This window comes from Acomys minous, assembly GCF_964271855.1.
Source record: "Acomys minous genome assembly, chromosome: 15".
NCBI lineage: Eukaryota > Metazoa > Chordata > Mammalia > Rodentia > Muridae > Acomys > Acomys minous.
Window position 1 is genome coordinate 96,066,337 of NC_140497.1, and position 20,945 is coordinate 96,087,281.

General features: G+C 48.1%; 1 protein-coding gene across 1 annotated transcript in view; it reads right to left on the reverse strand.

Moving 5' to 3' along the window:
* TGFBR3 (transforming growth factor beta receptor 3) overlaps nucleotides 1–20,945 on the reverse strand; it is a 170,347-nt gene that overhangs the window by 57,510 nt on the left and 91,892 nt on the right. Inside the window, exon 4 of the mRNA XM_084758044.1 lies at nucleotides 15,594–15,731. Coding sequence (XP_084614170.1) covers nucleotides 15,594–15,731 — 138 coding nt within the window. The remainder of the gene's footprint in view (nucleotides 1–15,593; nucleotides 15,732–20,945) is intronic.

Genomic DNA, 20,945 nt, shown 5'->3' on the forward strand with positions numbered 1-20,945 from the left:
TTTAGGAGAAACAGGATCAAATGCCACAATGTACTGTGACTGTCGGGGCTGGAGGAGGCCATCTTTGCTTCCACTCATTCACTATTCAAAAGCGTTGCCATGGACTGCACATCACTAATAAACACCTGAAGGGTTGCTAAACTGACCCACACTGAAGATAAAAGACACATACCACCAGAGTTTATAAAGATTTCTGTTTTAAAAAGTACCCTGGAAAAGTTTTAATAAAACATTACGTGTTTAAATATTATGTTGAATGAATTACTTGTATTTTTATGTATTATAATTAAAATTACTCGTGGCCCACGTGGCTTCTATCAGATGGTCTTCTTTCAGGACGGCCCTCACGGAGGGACACTCTTACAGGCTGGTGATGAACACTCTCCCATCAGATTCTTAGACTCAGAACACAAATCCATGGCAAGAAGACACCCCGAGCCAGTGACTCCCCAAGTGCATATGACAAGCAGAAAAAAGTCAAAACATAGATTCCAGGGTGGTGGGGACCTGGAAACTACATTGTAATTCTTACCATCCCTGACCCCAGGGCATAACCGAGGAACACTAGTCTGGGCCAGAGGCACAAATCTTATTTACTAATTTGTTTTCATGGTGCTGGGGATTGAAGCCAGGGACTTTTGCAGACTAGACTAGCGCTCTGCCCGGTTACATCACCAGGCCTGCAAGTAGGCTTTGGTACTGATTTTTATTTATTACAGATTCTTTATTAATTTCATACTTGAAAACTATGAATTAAATGCTATCTCCTTCCCATTCCCTCATGTTTCTGTTTGTTTTGTAAGTAAATATGCATGAAGTGTGTGTATGTGGGGCGATTCTTACCACAGAGGGCATGTGCAGATCAGATACTTGAGCCAGATTGCTCTGTGACTATGTAAGAATCTCCTCCCTTACACTGGTGAAGGAAAAAAAAAAAAAGCCCAAAGGGAGAAAAGAGAGGCCACACCACAGATGGAGTCATCATCTTGTATGTTTAAAAAGAAGTGGGCCTTGCAATGTAAGAGAAACCACAGCTCCACAGAGACAGAGAAAAGCCTGCTGAGGCCTCGCAGGAAAAGCTATCCCAGGAATTATCACACACGTGCACCCCTTATCCCCCCAAAACCACACAGCCCAATCCTGATGCCCTGGAGCCCGGGTTATCAGATGGGTGAGTATCCGCTGTTTGGGGCTGGCTCAGGCTCACAGGCCCACCGCTGCCCGTTCGCAGGGCTCTGGTGGGAACTCCACACTTGCACTTATAATACCAGCTTCTTGCCCTCTCTGCCTGCCCCACACCCACTTTCCTTTCAGCGCTCCCAAGGAACCTCATCTCCTTACAGAGTGCCTGCTGGGGAAATAAAAAGAGGGGGAGGCAGATAAAGCACAGATAGACACTGATACTTCAGGAACCTCTGCCATGCTGAGAACCTGCTAGCTCGGTCGGTCATGGCGATGGTGGGAACCGTGAACAAGGAGGCTCCCTTCACTGGGATCTGCCTCTGTGCAGTCGACAGGATCCGCAGACAGGATCCGCAGGCAGGATCCGCAGACTGGCCCTGGGTGCCTGCCGCCTCCACAGGAAGGGATCAAGGAGATTATACTGGGTTGCTCTGTGTGCAAAAATGACACCTTTCAGGACTCTGAAAGATTGACCTCCAGTGAGGTCCGAATGTCCCAGCTGCTTCCACTACATCCTCAGGAGGACCGTATTCGCCTGTTTCCTTCAAAGCCCCGTGAGGCGAAATTCAAGCTTACACATGCTTTTCTATTAACACATGTCATGACTTGATGCTGTTTTAAAGGGGTTTATTCTAAAGCAGTAATTACTTCCATGCCCTGAGCCTACTCTCGTTAACTTGCAAAGCTACATATTTGGAGCCATATGATTACAGCGTTTGCCAATCATGCATCCAGGAAATGCAAATTTACGTAACCATTTTTTAAAAAAAAATTCTTGGGTTTTTTTTATTTTATTTAAATTTTGTAACCCAAACCAGGTTGCTTTCTTCCAACAAAATAACTTAGAACACACATGACTATTAATTTTTCCCAAAACCTTTACCATGACCATCTTGGGATGCTTTAATATTTCCTGAAACATAAGATGCGGCAGGACTGAGACTGATGTGCGTGCTCTGCTCTCTACAGGCGTGTGCACAGCACAAAGGGGACGCTGCTGCATACACAAGCCTGAAGGTAAGCTGGCGTGAAAGCAATGTGCTAACACCCGCGGGAGCGGTGCACGGGTGGACGCAAGGGAGTGTTGGTACAAAGACAATCAGATTTCACGCATGGCCTGAAGATCCAGCTTAGCCAGCATCCTCTCACTTTACCCCAAAGCAAGCAAGTAAGGACCTCAGGCTGACTAGAGACAATCCTGGGCCTTACAACACAACAGCCCAGATTTCCGAGTTCATCCTTCCTCATCTCCTATTGTCACGTGATATTAAAGGAACGAGCCAGGTATGTCAACTTATGCCTTTAATCCCAGCACTGGGGAGGCAAACACAGGTGCACTTCTATGCATTTGAGGCAAGCCTGATCTACATAGTGAGTTCCAGGCTAGCCAGGGCTAACAGCGAGACCGTATCACTCACTCACTCACTCACAAACAAACAAACAAATAACAGCAAATGAGTTACTTGAGCCTAATTTCAAAGTATATTTGCCACCTAAAAGGCGTTCTTCAGGGGAACAAAAAGCACCAGTGAGGAGGAAGAGGAGGCCTGGAGGCCCCTCGAGCTGAGGCTGCACACTTCTAGGAGCCTCTCGCTTTGGAGGGCTGTTTTTCCTTTGCATGTAAAGTGCCAATCCACATAGGGTAAGCAGCAGGGCTGACAACCGAGAGCCTGTGTCCATCACCGAACAGGCAGTCCCCACGTGGTAGGGTCAAGCCTCTTCCAACCCCAGTCCCCGTGTAAACGGAACACTGGGAGAGGAGCAGCTAAAGCCTCTGTGTGGATTCTTGCTAAGCAGATCCTACACAGAGTCTCAATGTTTATGTTTAAACAGTTGGAGAAAGGAGCTGAGAGCCATTAAGGCAAGCGCCAGGTCTTGCAGTGGAGCCAGGCACGTGTACCCATGGAAACTGCCGCCCTCACCAGCCATTCCCCTCCATGTAGGACTGCGGGCACTGACTCCCTGGGGAGGCCAGCTCCCTTTGGTGAGGAAATCTGCCCCCAGGTCAGCAAAGATCTGAGCTGTCTGCCAAGACTGGGTGGGCAGATATATACACAAGCTTTGAGGAAAGCAAAAAGGGGGGAGGGGAGATCGAGAAGGCTATACAAGGGGCGCCTGCTCTTTTCTGCCTCTTTTGGCCTTCCATATTGTTTCTCTCTCTAACCCTGCCTGCCCTGCTGCCTGAGGAAAAGCGAGAGCCAAGAGAAGGGAAAGGAAAGACAGGAGCAGGCAGGCATGACGTCAGACACAAATCATCTGGCTAGAAACCATGGTAAAGTAGGCACAGCCCCCAAGTACCCAATGGCTTAAAAATGGTTGCCTGGTGCCCATGTGGACAGAGCAGCGCAGGATTATCAGGCGGTACAGGTGTGAGGCGTGAGGACAGGCACAATGGCGCATGCTACACGCCAGCTTGGCTTGGCTGCTGGGATAGCTAATGCTGGCGGCTCAGGCTTCTGGATGTGTCTGTGAGGGAGTTCCAGACCGGTTTATCTGAAGTGAGAGGACTCATCCTAAATGTGGACAGCACCAATCCATGGGCCAGGGTCCTGGGCAAAACCAAAGAGAGCAAGCGGAACCCTAGCACCCGCCTCTACTTCCCGACGACGGACACACGTGACCAGCTGCCGCCTGTCCCTGCCACCGTACCTTCCTCCCCATAGACTGTGCTTTCCAACCAAACCAAATTAAACCCATGCTTCCTTCCCCTGCTTCTGTCAGGTGACTGTTCAGCTACAGTCCCATTGGTCACCACACCCACACCAGGATGCTGCTGGGAAGGTGTGACCAAAGTCCAAGAATGCCTGGCTCTAAGGACGGGGACTGTCCTAGGTCATTGGGATGGCGTGGGCTAGGCAGCGGGAAGCCCTTAAGAGCCCAGAAGAGGCTGCTCTGAGGAAGAAGACATTCCTGGTGTGAGAGTTAGCTTTTAGCTCATGCCTGGGGGGGGGGTGTCGGCTTTCTTCCAGAAAGTTCTCTCTGTGTCTCCAACTCTCTTTGCCTGCCCCGACAATGGTGGGAGCCATTTCCTTGCAGTAACTCTCTTTGTTGATTTTCACTACCGGGTCTACTTCCCGAAGCCCTGGATGATACAGTTTCTGTGACTGGGTGATACAAGCCCCAGGAGGAACAGAGCTATATTCTGGTCTGCTGAGAACTGTAGGGGAGCACAGGGCCTCAAGGACATTTCCTTGGGGAGAAGCAATGGAGAAGGAGCCATAAGCCAGACACCCTGGTTTGTGTCCTTAGGGAACCTGCAGGTCTGGTTCTTAGTGCCTACCCATTTCCTAGTTTATAATCGACTGTCTCTGGGGACAACCAGGACCGTCTCCCCCTGCAAAAGCTGAGAAAGTTGAACTACGCACATTTAACCTAAATGCTAAGGGTATGTGTGTACTAATTAAGCAAGGTGGCCCATGGAGCTGTTCCAGAAACAGTCCAGCCGGGAGCTGAGAACAAAAGTGAACTTGGGGAAGGGGGGTAGTCAAAGAAACAAATTCGCAGGGCCTACACCCCAGGTTTGACGCCGTTTACAACAGACATTGTTTAAGCGAGGTCACCGCTTACCTGACCTCATGTCCCGGGTTGCTCTGAAGCCCTAATCTTGGGACAGCCATTAGCGGTTCCACGCTGGACACCAGCGTCACAGATGACGTCAGAGGTGCGTCTGCAGGCCAGGCAGTGTGGGCTTTCCCCAGCAAGGCCTCAGTTTACCATTCTGAGCAGTGCTACTGCTGATGGTCAAGCCTCCGCCACGGTCACCCGTCGTCACCACCGTCTGGCGGCTGTCTGTCCACACATGTACTAACCCCCTTGCCACACTTCCCTCATCTTAAAATGAAGACGAATGATAGCCTGCATGAAAATTACTTGTAAAAAAAAAAAAGTATCACACAGCGAAATAGTTTTACGATGATGATAATGGCCCCCACACCGCAGAATTGTCACGCAGATTAAACAAGCGTGCAAGCGCTCTGAAGCACCCAGAGCCCGGGTGCATACTGTTTAATTTTTATTAAGTGTGCTCACGCATATCCTCCAAACAGGCCACAAGGGCTGCGTGACAGACCTTGAGGTTCATAGGCCGCATTTGTTCCTCTCTGGGGGCAGAACTGAGCTTCCTTATCCAAACTCTAGCAAGGGCTTTCTTTTGCCTGCGTCCATAGATCAAAGCGATCTAGGATCTTAAGAATATTTTCTCATAGATAAAGGGACTGGGTACCAGCGGGGCTACCACCATTGCGGGCTTTAGCCAGAGGTGGCGGGCGCATGAGCCTCGCCCAGCTTTGACTGTCACTCACAATCCAAATGGTGCACTGATGACCCACCAGCAGTTCACACGAGCAACAAGGACTCCAAAGCCACCCACAAATGGGGGCAAACGCCAGGTCTAAAAAACAAATTCTACCGCGCACACAGATATAGTACAATGATGCTAAGCCAGAAGTCGGCAAGATAAAGGCTGAATGGGAAAACCACACCGTCTCATATCAGTGGGATAATCTGTACCCAGAAAGGAGTTAGGCCGTTCTGCAGTCATTCCTGAAGTGGGCTGTGCAGGCAGCCATGGGAGCCGCACACATCACCGTCCGCACCAGGCACAGCGGAGTGCTTTCACATCAGGGCCCCAGAGCCTCCTGGGAGACAGCCCCCGCCCCTGCCCATTATATGAAAATAAAACGTTCCGCAAGTTCCCTTAAGGAAACCCTTGCTTTTTTTTGCCACACCAGCTCTCTGGAGGTTGCCCGCCATGTCACCATGTTGCCCACAGCCCCGGAGACTAACACTTGACACATTTCCCCATGCTTGGGAAGGGCAGGTGCGTTAGATCACCAGCTTAGCCTATATTCTGAAGCTTTAAAATTAACTTCCTTGGGCTACACAAGGAAGAACCAACCTCCCCCCTTCAACGCGGTCAAGTTTACTTAACCTCACTTTGCTGAATGAAAGCGAAGCCTCCACAGGCCTAGGCTGGGCCTACACACAGACATGACACAACACACCAAGCAGAGCCAGGAAAATGTCCACCCTGGGTGAGTCCCTCCCGCACAGGACATCTTGCTCAGGAAACTACGAGACCCGGCCAAGCAGGGCCTGGGACATTCATCCACTGGCAGCGTTGTTAGGATGGTACAACCCTCAGGGGAGCAGGTTTACCAGCCGACACTGGACTCTCTCCAATGCTCTAAATGCCACGGTGACATTCAGGAAACGCTCTCTTCCCGCAAAGGGGCAGAAACTCATTCCTAGGGAATACGGTAGTTGACTGACCCCAGCTCATGAGGAGACCGATCTCTGTATAATTAAGGCATTTAGGGACAAGCCACAAAACCAGCGGAGAAGCAGCCCTCTTCAAAAGCGGTGTGTGGACCACGACCGACCGCTTGGAGCCTCCGCAGGACTCAGTGAGTCACCCTGCCAGAAAGGCTGAGAAGAACCAGGAATCTGGGAAGTGTTTATTTAATCTGCCTTAAAGAGAGAATTTATTTGGGGGGTAAAGACCTCACTGGAAAAGCCGGGACGATTCGGTCAGACCCCTAGGATACAGGGGCGGACACCGCCAGCCGTGGGGAACGTTGTATGTGTTTCCAGCCCCCCACAACCCATCTTCCCATCCTCCATGCCCCAGAGTGCACCTCATCTGCACAGGCTCCTGGTCTAAGCAGTGGCACATGGTTACGCCTCAGCTCCCAGTTCTCTGGCTAGGGATAGCTAAACAGTAGAGGCTCCCTAAAGGTTGGTCACACACTCACTTCCTTCCCGTGGTGGTGTCCGTTGGGCCATTCAACTCAAGCCCACAGGCAGAAAAAAATGTATGCTGAATCAATAACAGCTCATACATAAAACATCATATAAGGCATGCTAATTTTGTGAGTTCTCAAGTATGGGAGCAGGACTGCCTGGCAGAGGAGAACGTTAGAAAGCCTTTTTTTTTTGTTTTGTTTTAATCTGGATTTTTAAAAAGCGCAATACAATAGAACACAGAGGATTTCTGGTTTGTTTATTTTTGAGTTCCCTCCTCCACATACAAGCTTGACTGTCTGAGTTATTCTCAGAGCGTTTTCTGGCCACAGCAACCCTCAGTTACACAGAGCTTGGCTGGGGGCTGGGGGGCGGGTGAGAGGTAATGGCTGCGCATGTGCTGTGTCAGGCGGCCGTATACCCCTTCTGCTCACATCTGGGGCTGTTTAACAACTGATTGGAAATTTAGCCTTTTGATTTCCAGTTAAACACTAGGCACAGGAAAACAAATAGCACTTGTTTTCGCTGAGTCTTGTCAGGCATCCAAACTGCAGTGCAGACCAGAGAACTGCCTGTGGTTCAGTGGCAGAGGCCCAAGTACTTGGCCTCCCCAAGCCCTCCAGTTTAAGTAAAAGGAATAAACTAGATTTTGACAACAAAATCCCCCCACCCCACCCCCAACTTTGGACTAGCAGAGCTGTTTTTTAAATATTCAGTGAGTTCCTGGTATTAATTTACATTTTTCATTAGGATTAAGTTTTGATTTGTTTTTAATCCAAAGCCAAAGAATAAAAGTTCGGTTCCCCTCACTTATCCAACGGCCCTGCCCTGATATTTACTTGGATTTGCAAGGCGGGCAGGGTTCATATTGCTGTCTTCTGTTTCCAATTAAGTTCGGATATCGTTATCAGAGCATCAGAGTTGAAAAACCAGGAGGAGCTTAACTCAAACCCTTTATCTTTTGATTGGAGAATGGAGCCTGTGTAGTTCACGGCCACGAACAGCGCTGCATAACCAGTTAGCGGTGAAGCCACGACCACACACTCCCTGCTGAGGACACAGCAGCTAAAATACAAGAACCAGAGCTACCAGAGCAAAACAAACTAAACTTGAATTTTCAGATAAAGAATGGATGGATTTTACTAGCATAATCATGTCCAAAATACTGCACAGGCATACTTAAGCAAATTATTTATGTTTATCTGAAATTCAGCTTTAACTGGAAGACTGCATTTTTCTATGCCAAACTCTGGTCACTGTCCTGTGAGACCAACATCTACCCGCCTCCTAGTTCTCATCGGCTGCCAAAGATAGCCACATTTTTCCTTCCTGGTTTTAATGATAAATGGCTGGGGGGGGAAAAAAAAGAGACATGGAGCAGTAATCCCGCGGGAGTACAGCACTGGAAGAAGCTCCTTCTCCCTGAGTTCCCCAGTCACAGACATCCCCCTGCCCCACTTTAACCAGCAGGCAAGACGACTACCTCAAAAACGGACCATCCTGGTGTGGCCTCTAGGCCAGACGCTTTATGTTGGGAAGACTCAGTCCCGGTGGGACGTGATGGGGGGTTAACTGTCCTGCTCTGAAGGACAGAGAAGAGGGAAGGGGGAGGAGGGAGGGGGCTATGATCTAGATGTAAAGTGAATAAATTAATTGTGAAAAATGATAAATACAAAAAATTTAAAGGAAATACACTAGTCTCTCATCCATATACGTGTGCGTATACATACATACACGCATACACACACACACACACACACACACACACACACATTGATTTTTGAAGCCAGGACTTCACCATGAGGCAGGCTGGCCTTGAACTCTGGTTCCTCTTGCTTCTACCTCCCATGTGCTGGGAGTGCAGGAACGCACCACCAACCACACCAGGGTGCGAGGAGCTCATCTTGAAAATCTCTGCTTATGTTAAGACTCTGAAGGGGAGGCAGAGCTTGGGGTTTGGAGTGCTGACAAAGCAAGGCTCAAAGTGACCCTAACAATAATAATTATGTCATATATAGCATTTATAACATAAGGGCATATGTTAGAACACTAATTATATATGACAACAAAATAATAATTATTAGCGGGGCAGGGCGCATGCATGGAGACCAGAGGAGCAGTCTGTGGAGTCAGCTCTCGCCATTCACCTTGTAGGTTCTGGGGCTCAAATTCTGTTAGGAGCATGGTGCAGCAAGCATTGCGCCTTGACCCCCTGAGGCCTATGTGGGCCCACAAGATCAAAACAAGCACTGTTAACCCCACCTCAGCCAGGCACAAGGAGTGAAGCAAAAATAACCAGTTTGGAGCTGAGAATACAGTTTAGCAACTGAGTACAGGCTTAGCATGCAGCCTAGGTTAGCTCCCGGCACTGCCTGAATCCTGTCCAGTCACACTGTTCGGCTGTGCTGGGAATGGAAAGCAGGGCTTGTGCATGCTAGGCCAGCACTCTACCACAGACCTACACCCCAGTGTGTGCATGTGTGCATGCACGAGTGTGCACGTGCCCACGCATGTGCACATGCATGTGGGTGCACAAGCGTGTTCGCATGTGCACATGTGTATGTGTGAGTGCATGCATGTGCATGTGTGCTCGAACATGTGCATGTGTGTGTTTCATGTGCACATGCATGTGGGTGTGGGTGTGTTGTTTCCTAATGGCTTTAAATGACATACCAGAATCATCGTGTTTTTCAAGAGACCTCACACTATGGTCAGTAGTGAGTGCACACCCTCGTCTCTCCCACACGCCCCTGGCCGTGACTTCTAGTCTCTACAGATTGTTCCAGACATTTCAAGGAGAATCATACAACATATAGTTTATGTATCACACCATGTGGTGTGGGTCAGACTCTGTAGTCGAGAGGCAGTCGGTCCCCCGTACAGCTGCATCACTTGCTTCTGTGGTTGCTGTTACAAGTAACTTTGGACATCTGTGGGCAGGGACTTTGGGTAATTGCATAAACAACTGCTACATCCCCACCAGCAATAAGTCTTCCAATTTCTCTTTATACTGACAGCATGTGTTATGTCGTCTGCTTTACCACAGAGGTGCGCAGCGCTGTTTGGTGGGTTTTCCCTCACAGGCTCCAACATTCAGAATCTTATGTGCTTTGTTTGGTTATTTGTGTCTTGTCCTTGTAGAAATGTTTATTCAAATTATAGCATGCACAGACACACGCACATGAACACACATATATTTTTGAGACAGAGTCTCATGTACCCACGTGACCTTAACTTTCGATCCCCGATTCTACGGCTGTGAGTGCAGGGACAACAGCATGTGACACCACACCCAGCTGCTGGCAGCACTGGAGACTGAACTCAGAGCTCCATGCAGAGAGGCGAGCACTCTCCCACCAAGCTAAACCTCCATCCCTGAAGGCAAGGTGGTTTTCCTTTCTGATTGCATCCAGGGACAACCTTGATCTAGTGGATGCTCTCTAGACCACCCAGAAAGTACTGTGAGGCTCTGACCGCTCTGTCATGCATGTGCACATGTGTGACTTGAGATGCATCTTGAAACGCTTGCTTCGTCCATTCCTGGTTGCTAGGTAACTCGAGCAACTGGACAAAGCAACTTCATTGGCAAAGAAGACTACATCCCCGCCGCCTCTGTGCCTGACACGGTTTTGGTTTGTGCTGTGGAATTCAAAATGGTGAATTGATAAGGGCAGATGCCTCTATCAGAGACAGTAATAATATAAACATAAAGATATTTTACATTTTAAAAGCCAGCAGCTGAGACTTTTGGGTAACACAAGTCTTTCTAACTAATTATGCAAGCTTAGGCAGCTAAAACAACCACGACTTATTGGTTTAAATCAGCAGGTAGATGCCACCATCCAAACTTTTCTCATCATCCAGTTAAAAGTATTATAACTGCACTGGAAAAGGTAGCTTGGGGATAGTCACATGACGGGTCAGAAGGGCACTGAGGCTCAAGGGACTGTTCTCTCTTTGAAGCAGGTGGCTCACTGGGTCATTGTCAAGGGGAGCCTCCGGGCCTAAGGACATGCGTGGAGAAACACTCCACAGATGGACAAACCGAATGAGGATGAGGGACGCAATTCAGGCCTGGGTGGGGGTGGGAGTTACCTGGCTGGTGAGGTGTCCCAAACCACCTGTGGTGTCCTGATCTGATGGAACCACAGATGTCCGATGACTACGCAAGCCACGGAGAATGCACAGACAGGGGAGGCAGAGCCGGGGTGTCCAGGGATTTCGTAACTTCTCACCCACCCCCCAACCAGCTGCCTCCCAGCATCCCTTGCTCTGAGTTCATCACTTGCCCTTGTAATGTCCTTATATGGGATTAACTCCAAATAAGGCTGACATTAAGTTGTGTACTAAGACTGGCTTCTTCGTTAGTATTATCAGTATCAACTAATAGTCAAGGCACAGTTCTTATGGCTCATAAAGTAAATAAATAATAACAAAGATAATTTCCTCTAAGCCCTCTTAAATCTAAGTAGAAGGGCAGACTGAAGAAAGGCTCCAACGATAGTAAGCAAACTACGTCTGTGTGTGTGTGTGTGTGTGTGTGTGTGTGTGTGTGTGTGTGTGTGTGTGTGTGTCCTTGTCCACACTGTTCATGGAACCCTCAGCCCAGAGGACTTTACATCTTCCGTCAACACAGCTGCTTACACTTGCAACCGTTAATTCAATACCCTCCCCCGGTACCCACTGCTCTGGTAATCACAACAGAAACAGGCTACGCTGGTGAACCCGGCAGCGGTGGGCACTGCACTCAAACTATATGGAATCTCCTCACGTCAAGAAGACGTTTCTTTCCATGGTGGAGGATTGTCATTATTCCCAAATTACAGCCTGGGAAAGTCAGGTTTACAGAACCTGCTCAGTTACCGCCTGGACCACCGCTGCCTGGGCACAGCCTCTGCTCACCACTGTCGTCCTGGCCACCATGGCAGCTGCTTCTCGCCAGAAATTACCAAGGGCTCAAAAGGTGCTAAGCACAAGAACTATTCTCAACATTCTTCTTTTGGTTCTGGGAATTGAACATGGGACCTTGTGCAGGCTAGGTAAATAAATGCTTGACCTAGTCAACGGCCCTCTTCATTAAAAAAACAAAACAAAAAACTGAGAAAGGGCCTTAAGTGGCTCAGACCAGCTTTGATTTTACTAAATAGCCCATTGAGACCTCAATTTGCAATTCTTCTACCTCAGCATCCAGAGGAGCTGAGATTACAGGCTTGTGCCACTGACCTCAGATTAATTTTCTTTCTTTTTTTTTTTTTTAATTAAACAGCCATGTACAGGTAGTTCTACAGCCTGGGGCTACAGTATACAGACTAAATGTGCATTCAACTTTATGTCTCACTATCACAAGTCATTTTAATTGCAGAGGCTGGTGTGGCTAAGGTGGCAATTTAGCATGTGCGCTGTAGGGTGGGTTTTATAACAAAAGTTACCCTGGGGAAACTGTGAGATAAAAAATGAGATAAGGTATTAGAAGAACCCTTGGTGCAATCCCCGAAAGGTGCTGCACGACAAAGTAGTAATAATAACGGCCACTAATTATCACAGTTCTAGTTCTTTTTTAAAAGATTTATTTATTATGTATACAGTCCTCTGGCTGCATGTATACCTGCAGTCCAGAAGAGGGCATCAGAGCTCATTATAGATGGCTGTGAGCCACCATGTGGTTGCTGGGAATTGAACTCAGGACCTCTCAAAGAACAGCCAGTGCTCTTAGCCTCTGAGCCATCTCTTTAACTGTAAAATAGCAACATTTTTAATTATTTTTTAAAAAAAGTTGCCAGGCATGGCAGCACATGCCTTTAGTCTCAGCATTTAGAGAACATCAGATCTCTGAGTTCAAGGCCATCCTGGTCCACATAGTACACACAGTGAGAGTTTGTCTCTAAGAAAATGCACAATTGGGGCTGGTGGTCTGGCTTAGTGACAGCACCTGCCACCACACCTGGTGATCTGGCTTAGTGACAGCGCCTGCCACCACACCTGGTGATCTGGCTTAGTGACAGCGCCTGCCACCACACCTGGTGATCTGGCTTAGTGACAGCGCCTGCCACCACACCTGGTGATCTGGCTTAGTGACAGCGCCTGCCACCACACCTAGTGACCTGAATTGATTGATTCCCCAGAGCACAGAACAGGAAGTCCTCCCTCAAGGCATCCTTCTTTCATATGCTCACTATGGCATGTGTGCTCCTTACAACATGCCAAAGAAAAGATATTTTAAATGCAAAGGCACAATTTTAAACTCTTAATAGCTTTCACTGTACATATATGGATATGTGCATATATGTATGTATGTGCATATATGTATGTGTGTATATATCATAGATGACAGAGATGTTAAATGCTTTGTTTTGAAATTAAATTTACAGCAGAATGTTAAGTATTCTACCAAAGACTCTAGTAGTCTCTAAGCAGAGACACAACTTTTATCAACGCCTACATCCTGCCTATGTATTTGGCTAGATTCTGTATATGTGTTTTTTTCCCCCTTTCTGGAATTGTATAACTCACTTTTTAGAAGTTTTTTTTCTTCATGTTTTATTGTATGTGTGTGATTGTTTTATCTGCATGTATGTCTGTGCATCACACACACGCCTCATGCCCATGGAGGCCAGAGAGGGTGTCAGGACCCCTGGGTCTGCTGGGTGCTGGGAGCTGAACAGCGGCAGCTCTCTTAATCTCAGAGCCATCTCTCCAGCCCTGCATGGCACACTTTTTTTAGAGAACTCACAAGTTCCGCTAAGATGCTGCTGTACTTGGTTCTGTCCTGGGTTTGCTCACGGTTAAATCCAGGCTACACGCATTCCTGGCAGGATTACCTCTTTCGGTGTGCCGGCTAACTTCATGTCAACTTGACTCAACCTAGAGTCATCGGCCAGGAGAGGACCACACCTGAGGAACCGCCCCATAGAGCCAGCCGTGGGGCATCTTCTTAATCAGCGATTGATGGGGGAGGGGCCACCCCTGGGCTGGTGGTCCGGGTTCTATAAGGAAGCAGGCTGAGCAAGCCAGTAAGCAGCACCCTCCGTGGCTTCTACATCAGCTCCTGCCTCCAGGGTCCTGCCCTGTGTGAGTTCCCGCCCTCACTGCTTTTGGTGATGAGCTGCCATGGGAGCTGTGGGTGAAATAGTGCTCCCCATCACCCCTCCCCCCCACCCCCACCACTGCTTGGCCGTGGTATCTCATCACAACAATAGTAACCCTAAGGCTAGGGGTGGGGGGCTTTGTTTTCTCACTTACAGGCATACAATGTCCATCTGCCCCGCCCCCCCACCCCCCTGCCCTGTGCTGGTGTCATTGATTCTGATCACTTACTTGGCTTAAAGCACTGCTGAGGACTCCCCACTGTCTATAGTTGCTATATTCACCTTTAATTAATGTAACTTGTGGAAAAAAGTATTTAGAGAGTATCTGAATACACTGTTCCTCCAAGTCCCTCCTGGTCCAGTAATTGGACCTAGCATCTATTGGGAATTCTTGTCTGACCAACTTTCACCTTGATGGTTGCAAACAATATTCTAATCATTTCTCCCATGCGTATTTAGTGACTGGCTTTTTTACTACAATTAAGAGCTACCCTACCTCTTCTATTTTGCACATTTATTCAACTACCAGTTACATGGGTCCTTACTTCATTCGGTAGATAACCTCAGTTGGTTAAAAAAGAATGTTTTCTCAAATGCAAGTGACAAGAAACTACAGATTGTACTAAAGTCACTAGAGTGGCAAAACTGGCTCATTAGGCAAAAGTAGAACTGTTGACAGCTGTCACCGCTTACAGGTGAGGTTCAGGGAGCCTGGGGCGCTTTGGTGAGGACAACACAAAGGCCTGACAACTGACTGTGAGAGGCCACCACCGGCGGAGCTGCTGCCTTGCTGCTCATCAGACATGATATCACACCCCAAACATTTCATCCAAACAAGCATCCGTTTCTCCACAACCAGCAAACACGAACATTCTGGCAAACTCCAGAGGACATGATTTACAAATAGTAGGTAATACTTGGACCATTCTGCAAGAGTTGGGCTCCAGCTTGCTTGCTTGCTTTTTTCTTTCTTTCTTTCCTTTTTTTTTAAAACTAAAATACAAATGATTTCATGCTTGGAGCTCACTGTGTCACTTTCTCAACAAACTGTTCCTCGCATCAGAAGCAAAGCCCGTTATATATATACAAACAGCAATGGGCTTGTGCGTATTTATTGTGTGGTCAGAGACCACACACCCAGAGGCTAGTTTACAGCTCTGTGTTCTTAATGCCACAAGGCGGAAGAGAGCATCAGTTCTCCGGCCACACGGAGTATGACAGCAGGTGCTGCACCACTGTGCAAATGAGACCCAACTCTGTCTCCATAGAACATGATGTGGGTGGCTTTCTGTGAATTCCTTCCTACACCACCCAAACATCCCCATGTGCAAACAAAAACGCAACACCCTTTGATATCACTTTAATGGAAACAATTCTTTTTTTCAAACCCTTTGCGATCAGGGTACGCTACAGACAATTGTAATCCTAGTGTTCGGGACACTGAGACAGAAGGGCTGGGTCTTTGCAGCCAGTCTCAGCTACGTGGCAAGAAACTGCCTCGAGAAACAAAATGTCTTGCGAAAACTGAGACCCGTCACGACCTCTGCACTAGGATCATTTTGGGGAGGGGTGTTGAACACTTACCAGGAAAAGTCTGGGGACCCCAGCAGCCAGTCTCTCTGTCTTCAGATGCCAGACCAGGGGCTGTGGGGAGTTGAGCAGGAACACAACAGGCTTGTGGTGAACGTGCACTGAAGAAATGGGGTTCAGATGTAGGGTAACCTAGGAGACAGCAGACAGTAGGAGAAGTTAGCGCTGGTCTCCGCAGGCCACGCAGAGAAGCATCCGGACACTTCAGGACTCAAAGCCAAGAGCTAATGCGAGGTTGACCTAAGCGCTGCTGGTACCCAGCCATTGTTTGCCTACCTTGTGGCTGTGTCATGTGACCAGGGCCACTCAACTAAGCCTCACCCACTAAGAATAGAACTCAAGTAAACATTACACTTTCTTTTACCCCAAACTGGTAACACAGAAATAAAAACTACCTCCCCCTCCTCCCATTGGGACTCCCTATCCTTCAAGTCAGAAAACTAAACTGAAATTACAGAATAGGATCTTCTATAGGTCAGCTCCCTGTCCCTGCCCCACCCCCACCCCGCTCTGCCCCCAACACACATACAGAAAGGACTTCCTTCTCTCCCAGGTAACTTCCAATATCTACAAAGTTAGGTAAGCTCTGGGGGGAAAAAGGGCCGAGCGAGGGGCTGCCAAGGGGAGCTAGCTGCCTTCCTCCTTCCAGCTCCTCGCATGAAGGGGATTCTCCAAAGAAATGAAGCCCGGGGACCAGGCAGAATAAACAAATGGCAGCAGAGCCTCGGTCAAAAGAAAGCAGAGGCTCAGGGGATGCTTCCCAGCGCCTGTAGCTGCAGCTCCAGAGGGCCCCTGATGGCGCCTGCACACATCAGTCTATATAGTCACCGGGTCGCCGACAACTTCACACACACGGCTGCCGGCCCACACTGACCGCAGGCCATCTCTGCCTTCTTTTCTAGGGACAATCCCGAACCAATTTCATTTCTTACCCAAGTTATGGGTAAAGACAGCACCAAGGTCTTCTTAGCTTTCAACACCCATGATTCAGCTTATGGTAAAGACCCTCTAAATGTACCCTCCATTTTCTGATGCCATGTGGCATACTATTCTACAGACAGTTTACGCATACGCATATAATTGTATCACTTTGTTAGCGTTATTGAGGACAGCTGTCTTAATTTCCAAAACCGACTACACAAAAAGATGCATCCTGAATTGAGTACTGTTATCTGTAATGTTGTCAGCAGCAACACTATTGATTCACTGGAGCCAGTCTACAGTGAATGTATACGTAACCCCAAAAATTAAAAAGAGGCTGAAGAAATGGCTAAGTTCAAAGGGGCTTAGCTAGCTAATTTGCAGCAAAATACAAAAACATAAACAATACTTAGACTGTTAGGAGCTATTTCTGTACACAGGGCCATTTTTAGACACGGAGTGAGCACTGCGCCGACTCAAAGCACTAAAGGAGCTGTCATGTCAACCACAGCTACAGCAAAATAACTGTCCCTTGGCTGTTCAGACACATAGCACACTCTGGAGTCACTGTCTTCATCTGGATATAAACACTGATAACCACTGGAAACAGATACAACCGAAACAGAGCAGAGACGACTACCCAGACCGCAGCACGTGACAGGGGGCGCACGCTACGGCGAGGGAGCATGGGAGGCGCAGCACCAGAAAACTACAAAGCTTCACAGACCCTCAGAAGAAGAAAGCAAGTGGCAGCAAAGGTCGCCCCTGTCACTCAGCACCATCAAGGCCCAGAGAACAGCAACTGCCATCTCCGGGGGCGTGGACCCTTTTTCTGCTTTCCAGTCAGCCCTGAGGCAGACAAGTCTTCTTAAAGCTCCTAAATATGCAAACGCTTCACTCAAGATGTATTAAAAAAAATCAATAAATACATATCTCAGATGGACAAGAGCATCTTAAAGCTTACGAAGTAAGATGTATGTAACAGATATTGGTGCTCGGGTCCAAAGTTCTCCAGATGGTCTAAGTGTTGAGGCCTGGCTCAGGCAAGCGAGGGAAGATTTCTAAGAAGCTTAGCCCATAGTTTTCCTGGAAACGGCCCCTTCTTCAATATGTGGCCGTTGTCTGGCCAAGATGCGTCTCTGCCCAGAACCATTTGGCAAAGAAGGGTTCACACTCTGGTTGGGAAATTAAAAGAAAAACTGGCCGGCACAGAGAGGCCGTGAGCGCAGGCTGAGCTGACGCTCGGAGGCCTCTTCCTTTCCTTTCCTGTCCACTTGAGCGAACCTTCCAGAAGGGAAGGATGCAGACAAGCAAGCACAGCAGAAGCAGGAAGGCATGAAAGCCTCTCGGAATGCGAGGAGGACATGGCCCCAACATCTTAAAGAACTCTGGGCTAAATTGCCTAATTTCTTCTAAGCTGGAAAAACAGGGTAGGGGGTTCTAGGGGGGATAGAAAAAGAAAAACCTTCCTAGGATCAGTTATGGCTTAGAAATGACAATAATTACAAACCAGATGTGGTGATGCACACCTGTAACCCAGCACTCAGGAGGCCGAAGCAGGGGGGATCAAATGTTCAACCCACCACCTACCCCAATTTAAAAAAAAAAGTTCTGCATTAGTAGTAGTCTAGAGAGCAGATATGAGGCGACTGCAACGAAGAAATGGGACAGTCAGTATGCAACAATCTCTAAGAAATCCAAATAGTGGTTTGAAAAGTTCGCCCTCAATCCTTTATCCAGTACACACACACACACACACACACACACACACACACACACACACACACACACCACGAAGCTTAGCCTTATGAGCCACAACAGTAACCGGAACTCAGTGGAGGGGACGTGAGGTGGGAAGGCTGTGAGGGGAAGCCTCGCACATGGAGGCTCTGAGGCACTCTATCAGGGCTTGATAACCTTCGGGAATCAGTCACATAGCCTTTGAGAGCACACAGGAGTATGAGCCCTCTTTTCTTACGCACACCAGAAAGCCACAGCACATAAAGTCCTGCCACAGTGTGAGGGAAATACACCTAAAACTTTGTCCTAGGAAAGAAACCACGGTGGAAGAGCAAGAAAATTCTACAGGCAGAAATGGAAACAAAAGGGCTTCCTTGAGCTAGGATGCATGTGGCTGCACTTTAAGAGGCCATCCTCCGGGCGGTGGTGGTGCACACCTTTAATCCCAGCACTCGGGAGGCAGAGGCAGGCAGATCGCTGTGAGCTTGAGGCCAGCCTGGACTACAAAGTGAGTCCAGGGCAGCCAAGGTTACACAGAGAGACCCTGTCTTGAAAAACCAAAAACCAAAAACAAAAAAAAAAAAAAAACAAAAAAAAAAAAGAGGCCATCCTCCCAGGGGAAAACCGGACAGGGGGCAGCTCGGATTAGTGTCTGGGGTGCTGTGCTCCCTCCTCCTTCCTCCTCACTCTTTACAAAGCCCAGCTGAGACCCTCCTGCTCCAACTGTATTTGTGTCAAACAGCAGGAATGGTCCCCGATCCTGGCCTGTCACACCCCCTAATCCATCACCAGAACGGATGCCAGCTGGTCTAACCAGTTCTCCGCCTGCACTGAAGTGAGCTGAGTACAAACTTTTATGAAGAGACTTAGAACAGAGCTGGGTGCATCCTGCAGACCCTACACAGCTTCACGGGGCCCCTGAGCGGAGAGACCTCCTGATTCACACCAGACAAGGACAAAGTTCTCTGACCCTTGTCATGGAGAAACCTTCTCTCCTGCCTCAGCCCCCTGAGGACTGATATTTACGGTATATGATGCCATGCCCAGCTGGCTTCTCCATTTTCTAAATATTACGGTTGATAAGAAAAGCAGGGGCTGGAGAGATGGCTCAGAGAGCTTAAGAACACTGGCTGTTCTTCCAAAGGTTCTAAGTTCAAATCCCAGAAACCACATGGTCGTTCACAACCATCTATAATGAAAGCTGATGACCTCTTTGGACCTGCTGGCTCACTTACAAGCAGGGTACTGTATAAATAATAAATAAATATTAGCTGGGCGTGGTGGCGTGCACCTTTAATCCCAGCACTTGGGAGGCAGAGGCAGGTGGATCTTTGTGAGTTCGAGGCCAGCCTGGTCTACAAGTGAGCCAAGGCTACACAGAGAAAACCTGTCTTGAAAAACAAAATAAAATAAAAATAAAACACCGTACATTTTCTCAAACTCCACAGGTCACTATGAAAATGAACTGTGTTTACAGGGAAAGGGAGGAAGCTACTCTTTATGGGAAGATGCCATGAAACTGCTTTGGACTTACTGGAATTCACAGTTCTGCATGCAAGATATTCTTATCAGAGATTTCAAAAGATTTCTTATTAGTAAGACCCCCGCCCCCCGACACACACACACACTCCTAGGGTTTGTTGAGACAAACAAAGCAACAGTGAACACAGCAGCTGATGTGTGAGCCTAACGGTTGCCCAATTCCTCTAACTTGTCATTGAGATTCTACTCCGAGTCTTCCGAGTCTTAGACTAGCCTCCTGTCCCCACTGTGGACCTGTGAAGCAATGACGTCATCTAAAACTCACCCTGGGAGGTTTCTGTTATCTAAAACCAAGCCGAGTAATGTTCCGAAACGGATGATTCAGTAATTAGTTTATACTACAGATAAGAAGAAGAACTCCAGCAGCGTGCCTGTACAAGTCAGGGGATGTTCTGCAGTGCCTGCTCCGTCCCCTCTGCAGAGGGAGGAGGCGGTACCAACAGTGCTGGTAACAGGACACGCCTTACACCTTCCCTTCCCGGCACTCGGCTATTATACGGGGAGGCGGAAGTGCAGAACCGGTTCAGGACACCAGGGTCCCTGCTGGCCTCAGATCCTACTTATATTTGGTAATATAAGTAAATATATTGGCTTATATGCAATAATACTCTTAGGGACTCAAGTGTGACCACCAAGTGGGTCTGAAATGGGGTACTGATTGCTGGGGAAGGAAACTGTGCTTAGCTAACCAGTGCCGCATGGTCTTAAAGGGTCCTCAGGCCTGAGGAGCCCTCACCGCTAATGTGGTAACTCATCTTCCAACATTTGGGAATTAGGATAAAAAGATCCCCTTAGAACACTCTTGGAAGGGTAGATTAAAAGTTTTGTAGAAGGGTTGGAGAGATGGCTCAGTGGTTAAGAGCACTGGCTGCTCCTCCGGAGGACCCTGGTTCAATTCCCGGCACCCACATGGCAGCTCACAACTGTCTGTAACTCTAAGACCCGACACCCACAGACAAACATGCAGGCAAAACACCAATGCACGTAAAATAAAAATAAATAAGTTATTAAATAGTTCAACCCGGGGTATAGTAGGCAAGTCCAATGATTGATTCAGCTTGCTTAAATAAAGGACAAAAAAAGAAAGCTTTGTAGAATTTTTTATGCTACTCTGAATCTCTAAGGATCAGTTAGTTGGTCTTG